We start from the raw sequence: 12,877 nt of genomic DNA on the forward strand, positions 1-12,877 counted from the left end.
ACGCGAGCCAGCCAACGCGTCTAGTCCTTTTACACAGTGTTCTTGTACAGCTGCGGAATTTTAAGCGAGTAGCAATGAGCACACCCAGCGCGTCTACACAGTTCAATACTTACAGCAGCAATGGCGGCGTCACCGATGTCATTGGCCAGGCCGAGCCAACTGAAGGCGAAGGCTTCGGTCGCTGCCTGTTAGGTTGATCGTTGGTCGATGCCAGTAGCCGCTGGGTTGCTAAGCTCGCGAATGGGATTCACGGTGGGGTAATATAATAATACAGTGCAGGAGCGCCCGTTACTTTCGGCTAGTCACCACCATAGAGAAAACGGGTCGTGTTGGTGGCGACGTTAGAGGTTGGTATTTTGGAAACACGGGTGGGGTTCACAGGGTGTACACGCTGTTTAGGGGTGAGTATGAGAGGAAGGGATGTTCTAGGGAGGTGTTGGGGCTTCGGGAGACTTGAGGGGGTTATCAAATAAGGTTAGTCATCTTCCCCGTTCGTCCTCTGTCCTTTCTCCCTTTCCACGCAACCTCCCATCTATGTGTCTATGCTCGTTCGAAACTGAACAAAACCTATCCAGTGGAGGGCTCATTGGCTATCCTGTTGGCTACGCTACTTGTACACCTTCTTTTCTACCATAGGCTGTCCGGTGCTCTTGCCGACCTCGGCCCTCAACCCCCAGCTCAGGCGATCTCCTGCTGGGGTTTGCTTGGCTGCTGAAGCTGCTTGCTAGCTCTACGAACGGTAAGATTGAGGAACAAACCTGGTGAGCAATCCAGTCTTTGCTAGCTATACACTACTTAGGTGGCAAAACATCCTGCATAACCTTTGGTCAAATCCTGACATAGGTGAAGCATGGCCAGAGGTGAAGGTCAGAAACGAGTAAATATCTCTGAGATTCGACGGAGTGCTTATATTTGTTTGACACTCACGTTCTACAATTCGTTTTTCTGTGCACAATAGATTTTTCCTTAGCGAAAACAGTAAGAACGCTTGATTTCCCAGCTTATCACAGTGACCCTTCTTGGCGGACATCGACTCGTACACTGGTCAAAGCGATACCATCCTCGAAGTGATTTGAGCGTCCTCCAAATTTCTTAAACCAAACCTAGTAGTTCTACCATGGTTCAACGTCTGATTGGAATACGTATCCAAATCGAAATCAACTAACAAGACTTTTCACTTCAATATTTTATCAGTACAAAATAAACGCATTCTATTGTCACAGATGCTAGTCGGTAAGTCGCGGACAATGTCGATACCTGTCTAACATGGCCGACATATTTCGCCGGCCATGACACCTGGTTGTCTACCCAGAATCATTGCTGATAACGAATATGATTGGTTTGCATGGTGCTACAACGGAAGGAGTGCGCGCGATAGATCCGTGTAATGTATCATACTCCGTTCGCACGTTGCCAATACGCTTCAAAGAAGTTTAACTATCGCACCGCCAGAACAATTGCTAGCGGATAAACTTCGTAGTGCAACCATTCTATTATAGGGTGCGGTAGGTTGTTACGTGTCGCATTTGGCCGGCATAGGGAGATTATAGAGATTATATAGTTGAAGTACACGGCAGTGAATCTCCTATAACTTGAACTTGGGCAGTTGAAAGCTGAAAGACATCTTTCCTGGTACGTAGCTGATCATCAGACTGAGGTTGGAACAATCCCTCGGGCCCAGCGTTTGTGACAGCATTTTAGCAGAGGGCAAAACTCAAATAAAAACTCTACTATTGCAGTATGCGTGTCAACCTGTGAGTACTGCCGTTGCTTGCCGTCTGTCATGAAACTTCCGATTCCAAAGCAAAACACACGTCGGGTGCATGTATATATGGATGTCAGAGGCTAGTTTATGCCATACAGCGGAAGTGGACGGGAAATCTATATCTTTTTTTTTATAAAAGCGACTCACCCGACTAAATTCGTCGAGGCTGGTTAAGCAGAGGACCGGGCACATACACTCAGAATACTAATAATCAGAACTCAGAGAGAAAACTCAGAATAATAATCGAGACAATGACTTTAGAACTAGGCATACCCAAAGGGTAATCTGTTGCTACAGATGTTAGTTTAGGTTAATGTATGTTCGCTGTCAGGCACCACTGACGTAGCTGACCGTGACTGATTGGATTACCCGCTTTTGCGTGTAAATAATCGTATTAACGATTTTCTTGCTACGAATGGTTGAACTATGGTAAAGTTACGCACTGACGCTTGATTGAGTAAATGGTTACCACTTTGGACATTAAGACTTTTTAAGAACCTGTTCGATTCACTGCCTGAGTTCTAACTGTCAAGGTTGCATAACAGTGTACCTACAGGCAACGTGACTCAAAGAAGATTATTATTTCAACACCATTTTGGACTTTTTATAAATCCACAGCGAATTTCTGGAGTCCCTGCACCTTATTTAGGATGATTTTCATAGTACTTGAACTTTCTTACTGTATCTGAAAAAGAATTAATACGATCTTTACGTCTACGGAACATGAGCATAGATAAAGTCGTCCGTTACTTGTGACACCACTTTGTCGTTCATCAAAATGTTTGTATTCAACAAGGCCGCAGCAGCGGCAGAAACGACAGCGGGAACAGCAGAAGCTTCGCAGTGGGACGCTCCCGCCATCTCAAGTATAAACGACACCGCCACGGATATTAGGGTACGAAGTCACACCTCTGAAAGGAAAAAACTGACAGCTGGAAGATCTGACTCGAAGTCGCGTAAATCAAACTTAATAGATTACCCCTGACATCCGTCTGCGAAAGTTTGACCCGAGAAAAATGCTCGTGCCCAATTAGGATTGAAGCGACGATAACAAACCTTAGCTTATATCAAAATGTTTCTACGTCAATTTTTCTACCCCAGCAGCATGGTAGCTGTAGTAAATAAGATGCGCTTTGCTATTCTTCGATTATTCTAAAAAAGAATATAGGGTGCTCGCTATATCTAGATCCACAATAGAAAAACTCGACACATATTCAAATTCATGAATTAAGTCATCAAAACAATACGTTACTAATAACAATAGTACTCTAAGAATAAGATCATCACTAACAAGAAACACAATATATATATAAGAACACACGATTGATCGTTTTTTTCAATTCAAGCCATTTTTCGTGTACGTCCACTTACGATGCTCACTCATACGCTGTTATCGCCTCTACGCTGCGTGAACGTACCGGCGAACGTAATCGATATCGTGTTTATCTATTCTTCGTATATTGTCTATGCAACGTTGTGCTGTTCGTGGCCAGAGATTTCACAACAACGACGGCCTGTGCGACGTGATCGACGCCGGACAACAAGCAACTCCAGCAAACATTTCAAAGACGTTTCAACGAGCGGGCGACCGTCAGCGTCGCTGCTATGCCAAGAGACAGCACCGTTGTCTGTGAAAAGTTCAGCGAACCCTGAACGCCGGCGTTGCCGCTAGGGCGGTGGTTACCGGTACCGTGGCTATTGCTAGTACCAGTCTTCGCATATTGTATTGTTGTTGGTGCGCTTGTTTATTGTTCCATATTCTTATATGATGTGTTGCCTGCTGTTAAGGTGTCCGCTGACAGCGTTGTTTTTTTATACTTGAGCTGGTGGTCAGTAGCTCAATTGGCACCAAAGTAAATAGTCAACGTCAAATGTTACTCGTTTGATAAACGCTTGCTAAATGAATACTAGCTACTTACGCAAAATAGGTAATCTTTTTGTTGTTTAATAACGCAACTATATTAGCTGTCACCTCGAAAGCTAGTTGAAAAGAAAAGTGGATCGGGACTATTTGTAGGTCCTGAAATGGCCGCCTATGGCAAAAGGTTGCAAGTTCTCAGCTGGAAACTTCTCTTGGCTGTCTGCTGTGAAAACGCCCTAGGCATCAAATATTAGAAGGACACGACAAACGACAAACAGATATTCAACAAGTAAACACAGAAGAATGCGTCGGCTGCTGCTGCAGTTTTCATATTATACTATGAAGTGGTGATAGCGATGATATACTTACTTATAGACAAAAAAAATATCAGGAGGTGAGGGAAGGGCAGATTCGAAAGAAGCGCCCCAGCAACGGAAAGTCATGGCCACACCAAAAATGTAGACGTATCGTACATTTAACCGAATCAGTGTCGTGCTTTCCGCAATGTCTGGGCGTAGGGTTAGGGCTACAAGTGTAACCGACGTTTTTCTTTGTACATACTTAGAGACGGTGCGCATATATAAGGCTTATAGTGTTGCTAAATAAATAACAATCTGTGCTCAGGGGATGATACTGCCAGAAATAGGTTCAGCAGACGCTAATAAATCTGTATTTTGGAGTTTACGCTAGGTTTGTTTATTACTGGTTAGTCTGATACTCTATCTGCGATTCTGTCAAATCTATCCGGTGTAAAAATAATAACGCTAGAAAACAAGTTCTTTTTACTTGCCGCATACATTAAACGATCTCTGACAGTAACCAGTCCTTACGAGTAGTCTAACATGGTTACCTCAGCTGTACATCAGCCCTAGCGAAATTAATCAAACATACGTTACATAGTAGATTCACGTTTGCTTTTCAGGTAATAAGACGGTAAGAAGAAGAAAAAGCAGAAAACCTAATTTTGTTGTAAGTCGATTTCTGCTGCAACAATCATCTCTATATCGACTGTTGGTTTTTTGATGTCTCTTTTTTTCGTCTACGCGTCACTATATACAAAGTATACGTACATATCGCCTGCCTGCCTTCCTGTCATGTCTCTAGGCCGGTTGTTCTCTTTCTGATTCGCCAGCAGCGCTATCTGTCTGATGAAATTTAGTTAAATACGTATGTGTATGAATAGACTATATCAAAGGTGTGGTTAAGCTGAAACAACAAAAGATAACCCAACAAAAAAGCGCCTATACGTCACAGAGCGAAGTGCCGCTCAATTTTGCATTGGAGTACGCTGGTCGTTTAGATGGTGCACGTAACGACAACGCACTGGTCATCCATTGCACGGAATATGATTCCACTTGCTGCTGCGTTGAGGGGATCAAGGGGATTTATTTCTACTCATACACAATCCATTCGAGCATTGCTGTCCCCCCTCACCGCTCGAGTCGCTAATGAAGATACAAAAAAAAAAAGTAAAAAAAAGAAATGCTGCACTAGTGATCGTTAACTTTTCGATCGAGCGTGACATAGAAGACGAAGAAGAAGAAATCGTCAATAATCATTTCTCCTGACACAATAAATTTCTTTGTTTTGTGCTCAGTCGTCACAGCTGCACAGCTTATAAAAGGCACGAGTCCATAACTCGCTAACGTATATTTCAGTTACTAGTAGCTATGCGGTTATCACCAGATTCAGTTTAGACACCAGCTCAAGCAATATTGTACCCTACGAGATAATGTCCATTTAGCAGAATTTTAACATGATCGGTACGTTCGTGACCAACGTTCATCAATTGTAACATGCGCTTTTTTCTTAAAAGAATGAAAGCGTACGGGGAAAGCAACACAGCCTTAATCCAGTCACCATAGCCGTTACTAGCTGACATATTGTTTGGCACGTAAGTTAACGAAACAACTTAAACAAAGGATCGACAGTTGTCTTAGTGTGCACATAGGTTTATACAATCCGTAATTATAATAATAACTGATCTGAATCCAACAAGATCTTGCCTGGCTTCGATTTGCAGTTGTTTGTAAAATAAAAACGACGGTTTTGGAAAACTCGAATCACGCTACCGACCGTTGCAAGCCACAAACCCAGCTCGCAACAAGCTGCATAGCGTGCCGAGTAGTTAGATAATACTGTACAGGCAGACATATTCTATCACGCACACCGAACAATGACGAAATTAGTTCTCGCCCGCGGTATGATCGTGTCTATCCTACAAAAAAGGGTTCAAATCATGAAACTTAAATCGACAACACAAGCTTCTTAATATAGCTATGCTTTTTTTTTGTCATCCTTGTAGTTTTTGTGGATACAATCAATATGATCACATGGAAGGAGTCACGCTCAACGAATCCAATTAGCAGGCACGTAGCTACGAGACGACTACTTCACGAATATCTCTGACATCTCTCGCCAAGATTTTTATACTTGTAGCTACAAAATACTACACTATTTATAAACCTATGGAACAAAGAAGCAAGTCGGGTTGTACTTTCTGACTGAGTCAGCGTTTGAGGTGGAACTTTTGACGCTTGCTTCCGCTGTGGTCAAGGTCAACCGGATGCGCGTTCGTCGCCCGATTCGGCTTCAGGCGTGGATTAAAAACATATCTGACACGAAATACCCCGTTTCTTTGTTTCCCGATCCGGCACTAATGCACCACGTTATGACCTCTCGCCGCTGCCGTTCCGTAGCGGTAGACAATTGAACGCCACTAATAAAAATCGATTGAAATTAAGCACAAAGGCACACTTAACAAAACTGACGCACTTGGGTATATGCTTACACCCCTCTAACCCAGTTACTTCCAATATCAACATTTGCCATGCAATACATTATTCTTATGAATAATTATCGCCGTTGATACTTACCACCACCACGAATGAAGGAATCCCGGTGGTTCTCCTAACGTTATATTCTTTTCCCATCGGATCTAGAATCGAGAAAAGAAGAAAAGCACTCAAGCTGTTAGCACGTGCTTAATCAGTAGTATGATTCTATGAATCTGTAAACAACACTGCCAGCAAAACGACAGCCGCTTACATTCAGCAGCGTCAGCCAATTCCATTCTGCAATTTTGAATATTAGAATATTAAATCAAGTACAAATAACCGAAAAAAGAAGCTGACCAACGATTTACTTAACGATTTCTAAGACATTGCCAGCTGACACGACGCTTGCCCCAAGAGTAAAATAAAGTGGGTATAAACTATATGTTTTTATTTTCATCGCTAATGGGAAACAACTTACACTGTTCTATTTAAATACACACGTATATTATTTATAATTAAGTGTATATCTATATATATATATATATATTTGCCGATTAAAATCGATGTGACGCTTATTTATTAAGTTGTGCAACTTCCTTTGTAAACATGGACTTATTCATCTGAGAGATTCGAAGATTTCTCAAACTGCATTTGGTCCGGGTGCCAAATAGGTTTGCATATCCATGCATGTACGTAGATGCGCATACGATTGTCGATATCTGAGTTTGGTTTTGTACTCATATTATTGCGGCGTACTAGACAACCACTTCGATTGATAGATATAATTCGACCTCATCCATACGTATCGACATATGGCGTTTAAAACTTAGGTTAGAACTAGGCGTGACCACTGTTTGGCAGTATGCCATCTTGGGTGACGTTTTTCCAGCTTGAACTGGGGCTATCAAAACACGTGATTGTAGTAGAGCACGAACTACAATGTCGTACCAACCCCTACAAAGTCAACAGCGCCTATGACGCCAACAATCGCAAAAAAGCGACTACACCTGAGTACATATGGGTACAAGGGCTCGCAAGAAACAGTACAACCTTCAGTAGGCCCTGGATGCGACTAAAAAGGATCCTTCATAGTTATGACCCCCTTTGCTTAAAGCCAGACACCAAAGACTGCAATATGTGTAATTGGATTTTATCTGAGTCTGCAGCGGTGATGGAACTGTCCCAAATTTTAGGCTACACGGAGCTATGGAATCAAGGCAGGTCGATTTGACACCAAGAGCGTAGCTATTGCGTGTCCTCTGCTTCAATGCATCTTGTCTGTGTGACAACGCAGTGGGTAATGTGTTTGCCTACTTAATCTAAAGTCACATGGTGGTCTAGGTGCAAAACCAAGCGTAGACGCTATACGTCTCGTGCTGGAACAAGCTAACTGTCTAAAGTGACGCTTCGCGGCACAAGGCGTGGACGTAACATCTTTTTACTACAAAGCGTCACATCCGCTTCTTTTTGTTCAGTGATTCCAATGTCTAAATAAAAGAAGTTATATATATATATATATATATATATATATAATGAATAAAGGCAAATCTGTTTCGGAAGGAGAAATCACTAACACTGTTTCTGCACTAGTAGTAATCTCCCTATTTTCATCGATGTTTCTTTATATGCTTGGCCAAGTCAAGTACTTCTAATAAACCAATATATCAGTCAGCACCGATTATTCAACGGGCCGCAAGATCGACTCGACCCTGTGTCAATCTCTGCTTTTTCCTGAACAGCTGTGGGCAGCCTGAGCCAACGCTGATGGCGCCATCGCCACCGAGAGCTCACGCTGAGGCCAGAAATAGGTCACTCTTAATACCACTATCATTTTTGCCTAGTGACGGAAGCAGGGTTAGTTTGGTAGTGGCGGTACGGTAAGGCTGGCGGAGACGTTGTGTGCTCCCCCTACTCTGTAGTTCAACACGGGTAGCATCGATATGTAGTCGGTATCACAGGCTGAATGATTTAAAATTGTTATTATTATTCCGCTGTCGGTGTAGTCATCGTCAGATAGCTTCTGCTGACAAACTCGTTTCGACACGGTAAGTTCTACCGTCCAGATATTCGTCGTTGGACAGCACCAGGAGTAGGGGCGGTGGGCCTGGCAGCAGAAGCCGGAGAGAATATAGCTAATAATAACAACAACTGAGATTGTTTCCAGTGTGCTAAAAGTGAAACTAGTGTATGAGACAATATTTCTGAGAGCGATAAGCTGCCAACATCTAGTTCACCAGAATTTAACGGGAGCTACGAGAGATTAGATCAGACCAATGGGCATGTCGCGCCGCATTGTCCGTGCTCACCTAAGCAACTGCTGTAGGGGGATTAAAGTAAAACAAACAATGATGAGCAAAGAAAGTATACCCAAATAGGTACAATTGATAATGCATTAAGAATATGAAAATGGAAAACAAAGGAAAACGAACGTTTAGAAGTAAATTCGGTCGTACGAGAGCTTAGGATCATAATTGAGGATAAGGTTAAGCAAACCTAAACATGAACTTTGGTGCAACACGGATGCAGTTTAGGACACGAAATTTGGAACATGCCTTTATTTCCCAGAAACATATCGCTACCGTACTCACAAAAGAAGTAGAGAAGGGGCTTCCCCTATTAGTTGTTTGACTGTACGATGCTCCGCTAGTGTATGGGAAAGCGCGCCATATACATGTGTAGTAGAAAGCGATGCGCAGAACTATGGCTGAAGTTTAGGTTCATACATCGATTGTAGACCGACGACATCCTACAGCTGAATGTGCCTTCGCCATTTTATAAAAGCAAGCGAATCATCCTAAGCTTATGGCTGTCCGATAGATTCAAACAGTTCCCTAATTTCGGCTTGCTTAAAAATACAACTTCTCAAAATATCTTCGAGGCCATTCGACGACACAAAGCCATCTACGAATTGCAACAGAAAAGCTAAAGCTTACATCTGCACCAGTAAGTTCGCTAGCATTTTTTTTATTTATAGAAAAATCATTTTAGAGAGTATAAAAGACTATTATTGCCATTGTGTTAGTCATTTAAAAAGCAAAAAAGTCTACTTTTCAATAGACAGGTAACAAAAATCGAGGCGGGATATTTCGGCCTGCTTTTTTCAGGACCTTCATCAATCTATGTACCGTTACCATTAACGCGCACGATATAACTTTTACAGTTTACGCGTTAGGAAACGACTAATTATCGATGCTAAGTGGCATTATTGAAAATTTTTGAAATAATCGCATGCCACTTCCACTTAATAACGATGAGGTCCTCTTTTACTTTTAAAATCGAAAGTTGATTCAACTTGAATAGAACCAAGTTCAGCGAAGGATCGGCCTGCAGTTTTGTAATAGCTTGACATCAAGCATTACCCATGTATACATTGCAGTTATGTATAAGCCGCTTAGCGAATTTATAAATTATTCCTCTCGGAGTTTTATCAAATTTGCAGGTTAATATCAATTCCTTGAAAACTTTTTAACGTTTGCATCCCATAAACAGAATCCCAATTTAAATCCCGTAAATGAATTGCAGCAGCAATTTCGGACGGTCAGTTTTATTCAGACATAGAAATTATGCGATCTCTGTATAAGCACGAATAGAGCCTTATGTAAATGTGACAGGACAAAACATTATGGGGTCTAAATTCATCTGTTTGTAGCTATGACGGAAATGTTTTTTATCACATGTTATAGCTGCCTGACGTGTTTACAGAAAGTGGCTTCTAACGGGATTTCAATAATAAATTCGGATAAATGGTACGTCCGGAACCGAACTCAGATGATCATTTGTCATTACTTGTCTCTGCTTATTGTGCAGTAAACTGGTAGGAGATTCTGATATTCATTTTCTGTAGTCGTTTGTTTTAAGATTCAAGTTAGGTTTTTGCTTTCCAAAATTACGGCAAATGACAACAACCACTTGCTTTCGTACTTTAATTGTTACCGAATTACGTACGAGATTAAGAGACAATAAGAATAATTATGTACCTTATCTCCTTGCAGTTTGCCATTCTAGTGTGTATGAAGAAGGACGCATACGTTGCTGAATGAATGTACAGCAGATCTCCAGAGATAAGTTGGTGCCAAAGCCTTCACCAAATAACAGAACTTGTTGGTCAATTTCTTCTCAGGCAATGAGCAGGCTTTTTGATTTGTACATACTGACAAATGTTTATTTATTTATAGGAACATATCCCAATTTCAATCGTTGTCAAATTCTTTCCACGTTCTATATGAGTACGTCCTGAAATCTTGTTGGGATGGGCCTCAATACAAAATCAAGGCCTGCGTTTTAGTTAAGATTAACAATACACATCGATTTCAAAACGATCGACAACAATAAACCTGTGAGCATACTTTGTCACCACTTTCCGATAAAAATTTATCCATTTATCTCGCTGTGGTGTCTATAGTTGCCCCGACGGGAGGTAAAACCAATTTACTGCTGTTCCAGGCAGCGTACATTCTTATTCGTCGATGTTGAGAAACCAGAGTTTCAGGCAGCCAAGCTAGCAATCCACTCTGACACACTCATCGGTCTTCTTTTTGGCTAGAGGATACGTTACATTCGAACGTAGGTAGCTATGGTATTCAAGATACTAGTCTTAAAACAATTGAGCAATAGAGTAGTTAATAGAGGAACATATAACGCAAATTGATCGGCTCACACGTCTCTAGGCCCAATCAGGAAAGACACACTAAACTAAACTATATCTTGAAATAAGCGTACATGACTTAACTATTAGACAGCATTGAATTGTTCTCAGAAGTAACTCTAACTACACTCAGGTGCAGACGCTGCAGCTTTCATCCGACACGAAAAGCAGGTTCCTTCCTATTTGGACCTATTTGCTCCGCACAAGTAAGTATATTTCCCCATTGGTATCAGTAAACCGTCCAACGGACACAGCGTCTATCCAGCCTAACTTACTAACAGGAATAAACGTCATTTACCAACGTGAATATATTATTTCTGGTCGTTTCGCAAATCGACACTACCTAGCATGCTGTACGCCTGCTTCCTCCCGTGTCATCCGCAGTATTCTATTTTTCCCTTGTGTTTCTTAATAAATACACATAAGGGCTTTTGAGTAACTGCATGAATCTGTCCCATGTCCGCTCAGTGTTTACGTTACAATACAATATTTTACCTACAGAGAGGAAATCTTTATTTTAGTTATTGCTTTGTTGTTCTATATGCGTATTATTTAAACGAAGAGACGAAAGTACATAGTTGCTTATTATCGATTAGACGCGTAAAATGAAACTCAGCTCAGCAGCACAAGCTCCGACCGTCCTTCGGCTTTCACCGTAACGGCCCATCCTTATACCGACTAGATATACATATATATAGCTGGTCTCGTATGCACCTTCTGACGATCCCTCTTCAACATAATTCGCCTGTACTACTCGGTTTCTTTTCTCATCCAAAGCGATTCTGATCTTCAATCTTGTAGCCCAAAGATGATAAGTGTCAATTGGCTCTTTCAGCAGGCTTCGAACAGATATCATTTTTATATACAAATGGCATAAACTACTTCCTGCCTATGAGCGAGGTAACGGCTGAGGCAGGCTCATCAGGGACCGGTCATGATCCCGAAGAGAACAACTGTTCGCCGAACAAGCGCTTATCAACGCTGCTCGCTTGTCATCGTGCTTGAATTGAAGAACCACAGCGCATAGGCTGCACAGCCCTTCAACATCAAACAGCCTCAAGGAAATACTCGATTATCAAATAAGCGCAAGGCGACAATGAATTCTCGTTCACTTTACATCGTAATATGGGCCTTGTGCAACAAAAGACATTTCTCTGGTCGTTCATTGAGTTCGACTTCAAGCTCTTGTGATGCTGTGCTAGAACGAGGTGTTTCTTCGGGTCATGAAGTGGATAACGCAAGAACTTATTTAATTTACATGCTCCAGTGATGTAGCTTTGTAACTGATCTCGTCAACAAAACAGAGCCTATTATGGCCTACTAACGTGCTTAGTAGACAAAGTCACCTGAATATGCTTTTAAAATGAATGTTGCAACGAGGCCGAACGCACGCGTCCCAAGGCTTTCGTATTGGCGCCTAAAGAGACGTCAGAGTCGGAAGTTGTGAAAAGCTCCAGGCCAAGGGTCGGTCCAGAAAAAAATCAAATACGCCTCAACTTCTTGTTAGCTTCTTGTCTAGCTATGGAGCACTCAGAGATCAGGTAGCATCTTAAAATCATTAAATGAAAACTTGACCAACATTAAAAACAATTGTATGCAAGCAGATATCCAACAGCTATGATAGATTAAGTCTTTTAAGCTTTAATGCAGAAGACGAACTACTCTAAATTGATCTGTTTCAGCAGTAACAGGCATACATAAGGTGTGGCAGAAATCAATTAAACTTACCTCTGAGAGGAAAGTCTGCGCCGCCTTCTGCGCCCCCACGTGTAGTAGATATTCATATACATACAACGCCAACCTGAAACGGAGACAGGGAAAAGTTTAGC

General features: G+C 41.8%; 1 protein-coding gene across 10 annotated transcripts in view; it reads right to left on the reverse strand.

Annotated features, from left to right (window-relative positions):
- Nucleotides 1-12,877, reverse strand: part of LOC111270993 (single-stranded DNA-binding protein 2) — an 86,256-nt gene that overhangs the window by 51,998 nt on the left and 21,381 nt on the right. For all 10 annotated transcript variants that reach the window (XM_022851492.2, XM_022851495.2, XM_022851491.2 and 7 more), the window contains 2 exons: nt 12,777-12,849; nt 6,503-6,564 (listed from right to left, as the gene is read on the reverse strand). In XM_022851492.2, coding sequence (XP_022707227.1) covers nt 6,503-6,564; nt 12,777-12,849 — 135 coding nt within the window. The remainder of the gene's footprint in view (nt 1-6,502; nt 6,565-12,776; nt 12,850-12,877) is intronic.

This window comes from Varroa jacobsoni, unplaced genomic scaffold (genome assembly GCF_002532875.2).
Source record: "Varroa jacobsoni isolate VJ856 unplaced genomic scaffold, vjacob_1.0 contig00238, whole genome shotgun sequence".
Taxonomy (NCBI): domain Eukaryota; kingdom Metazoa; phylum Arthropoda; class Arachnida; order Mesostigmata; family Varroidae; genus Varroa; species Varroa jacobsoni.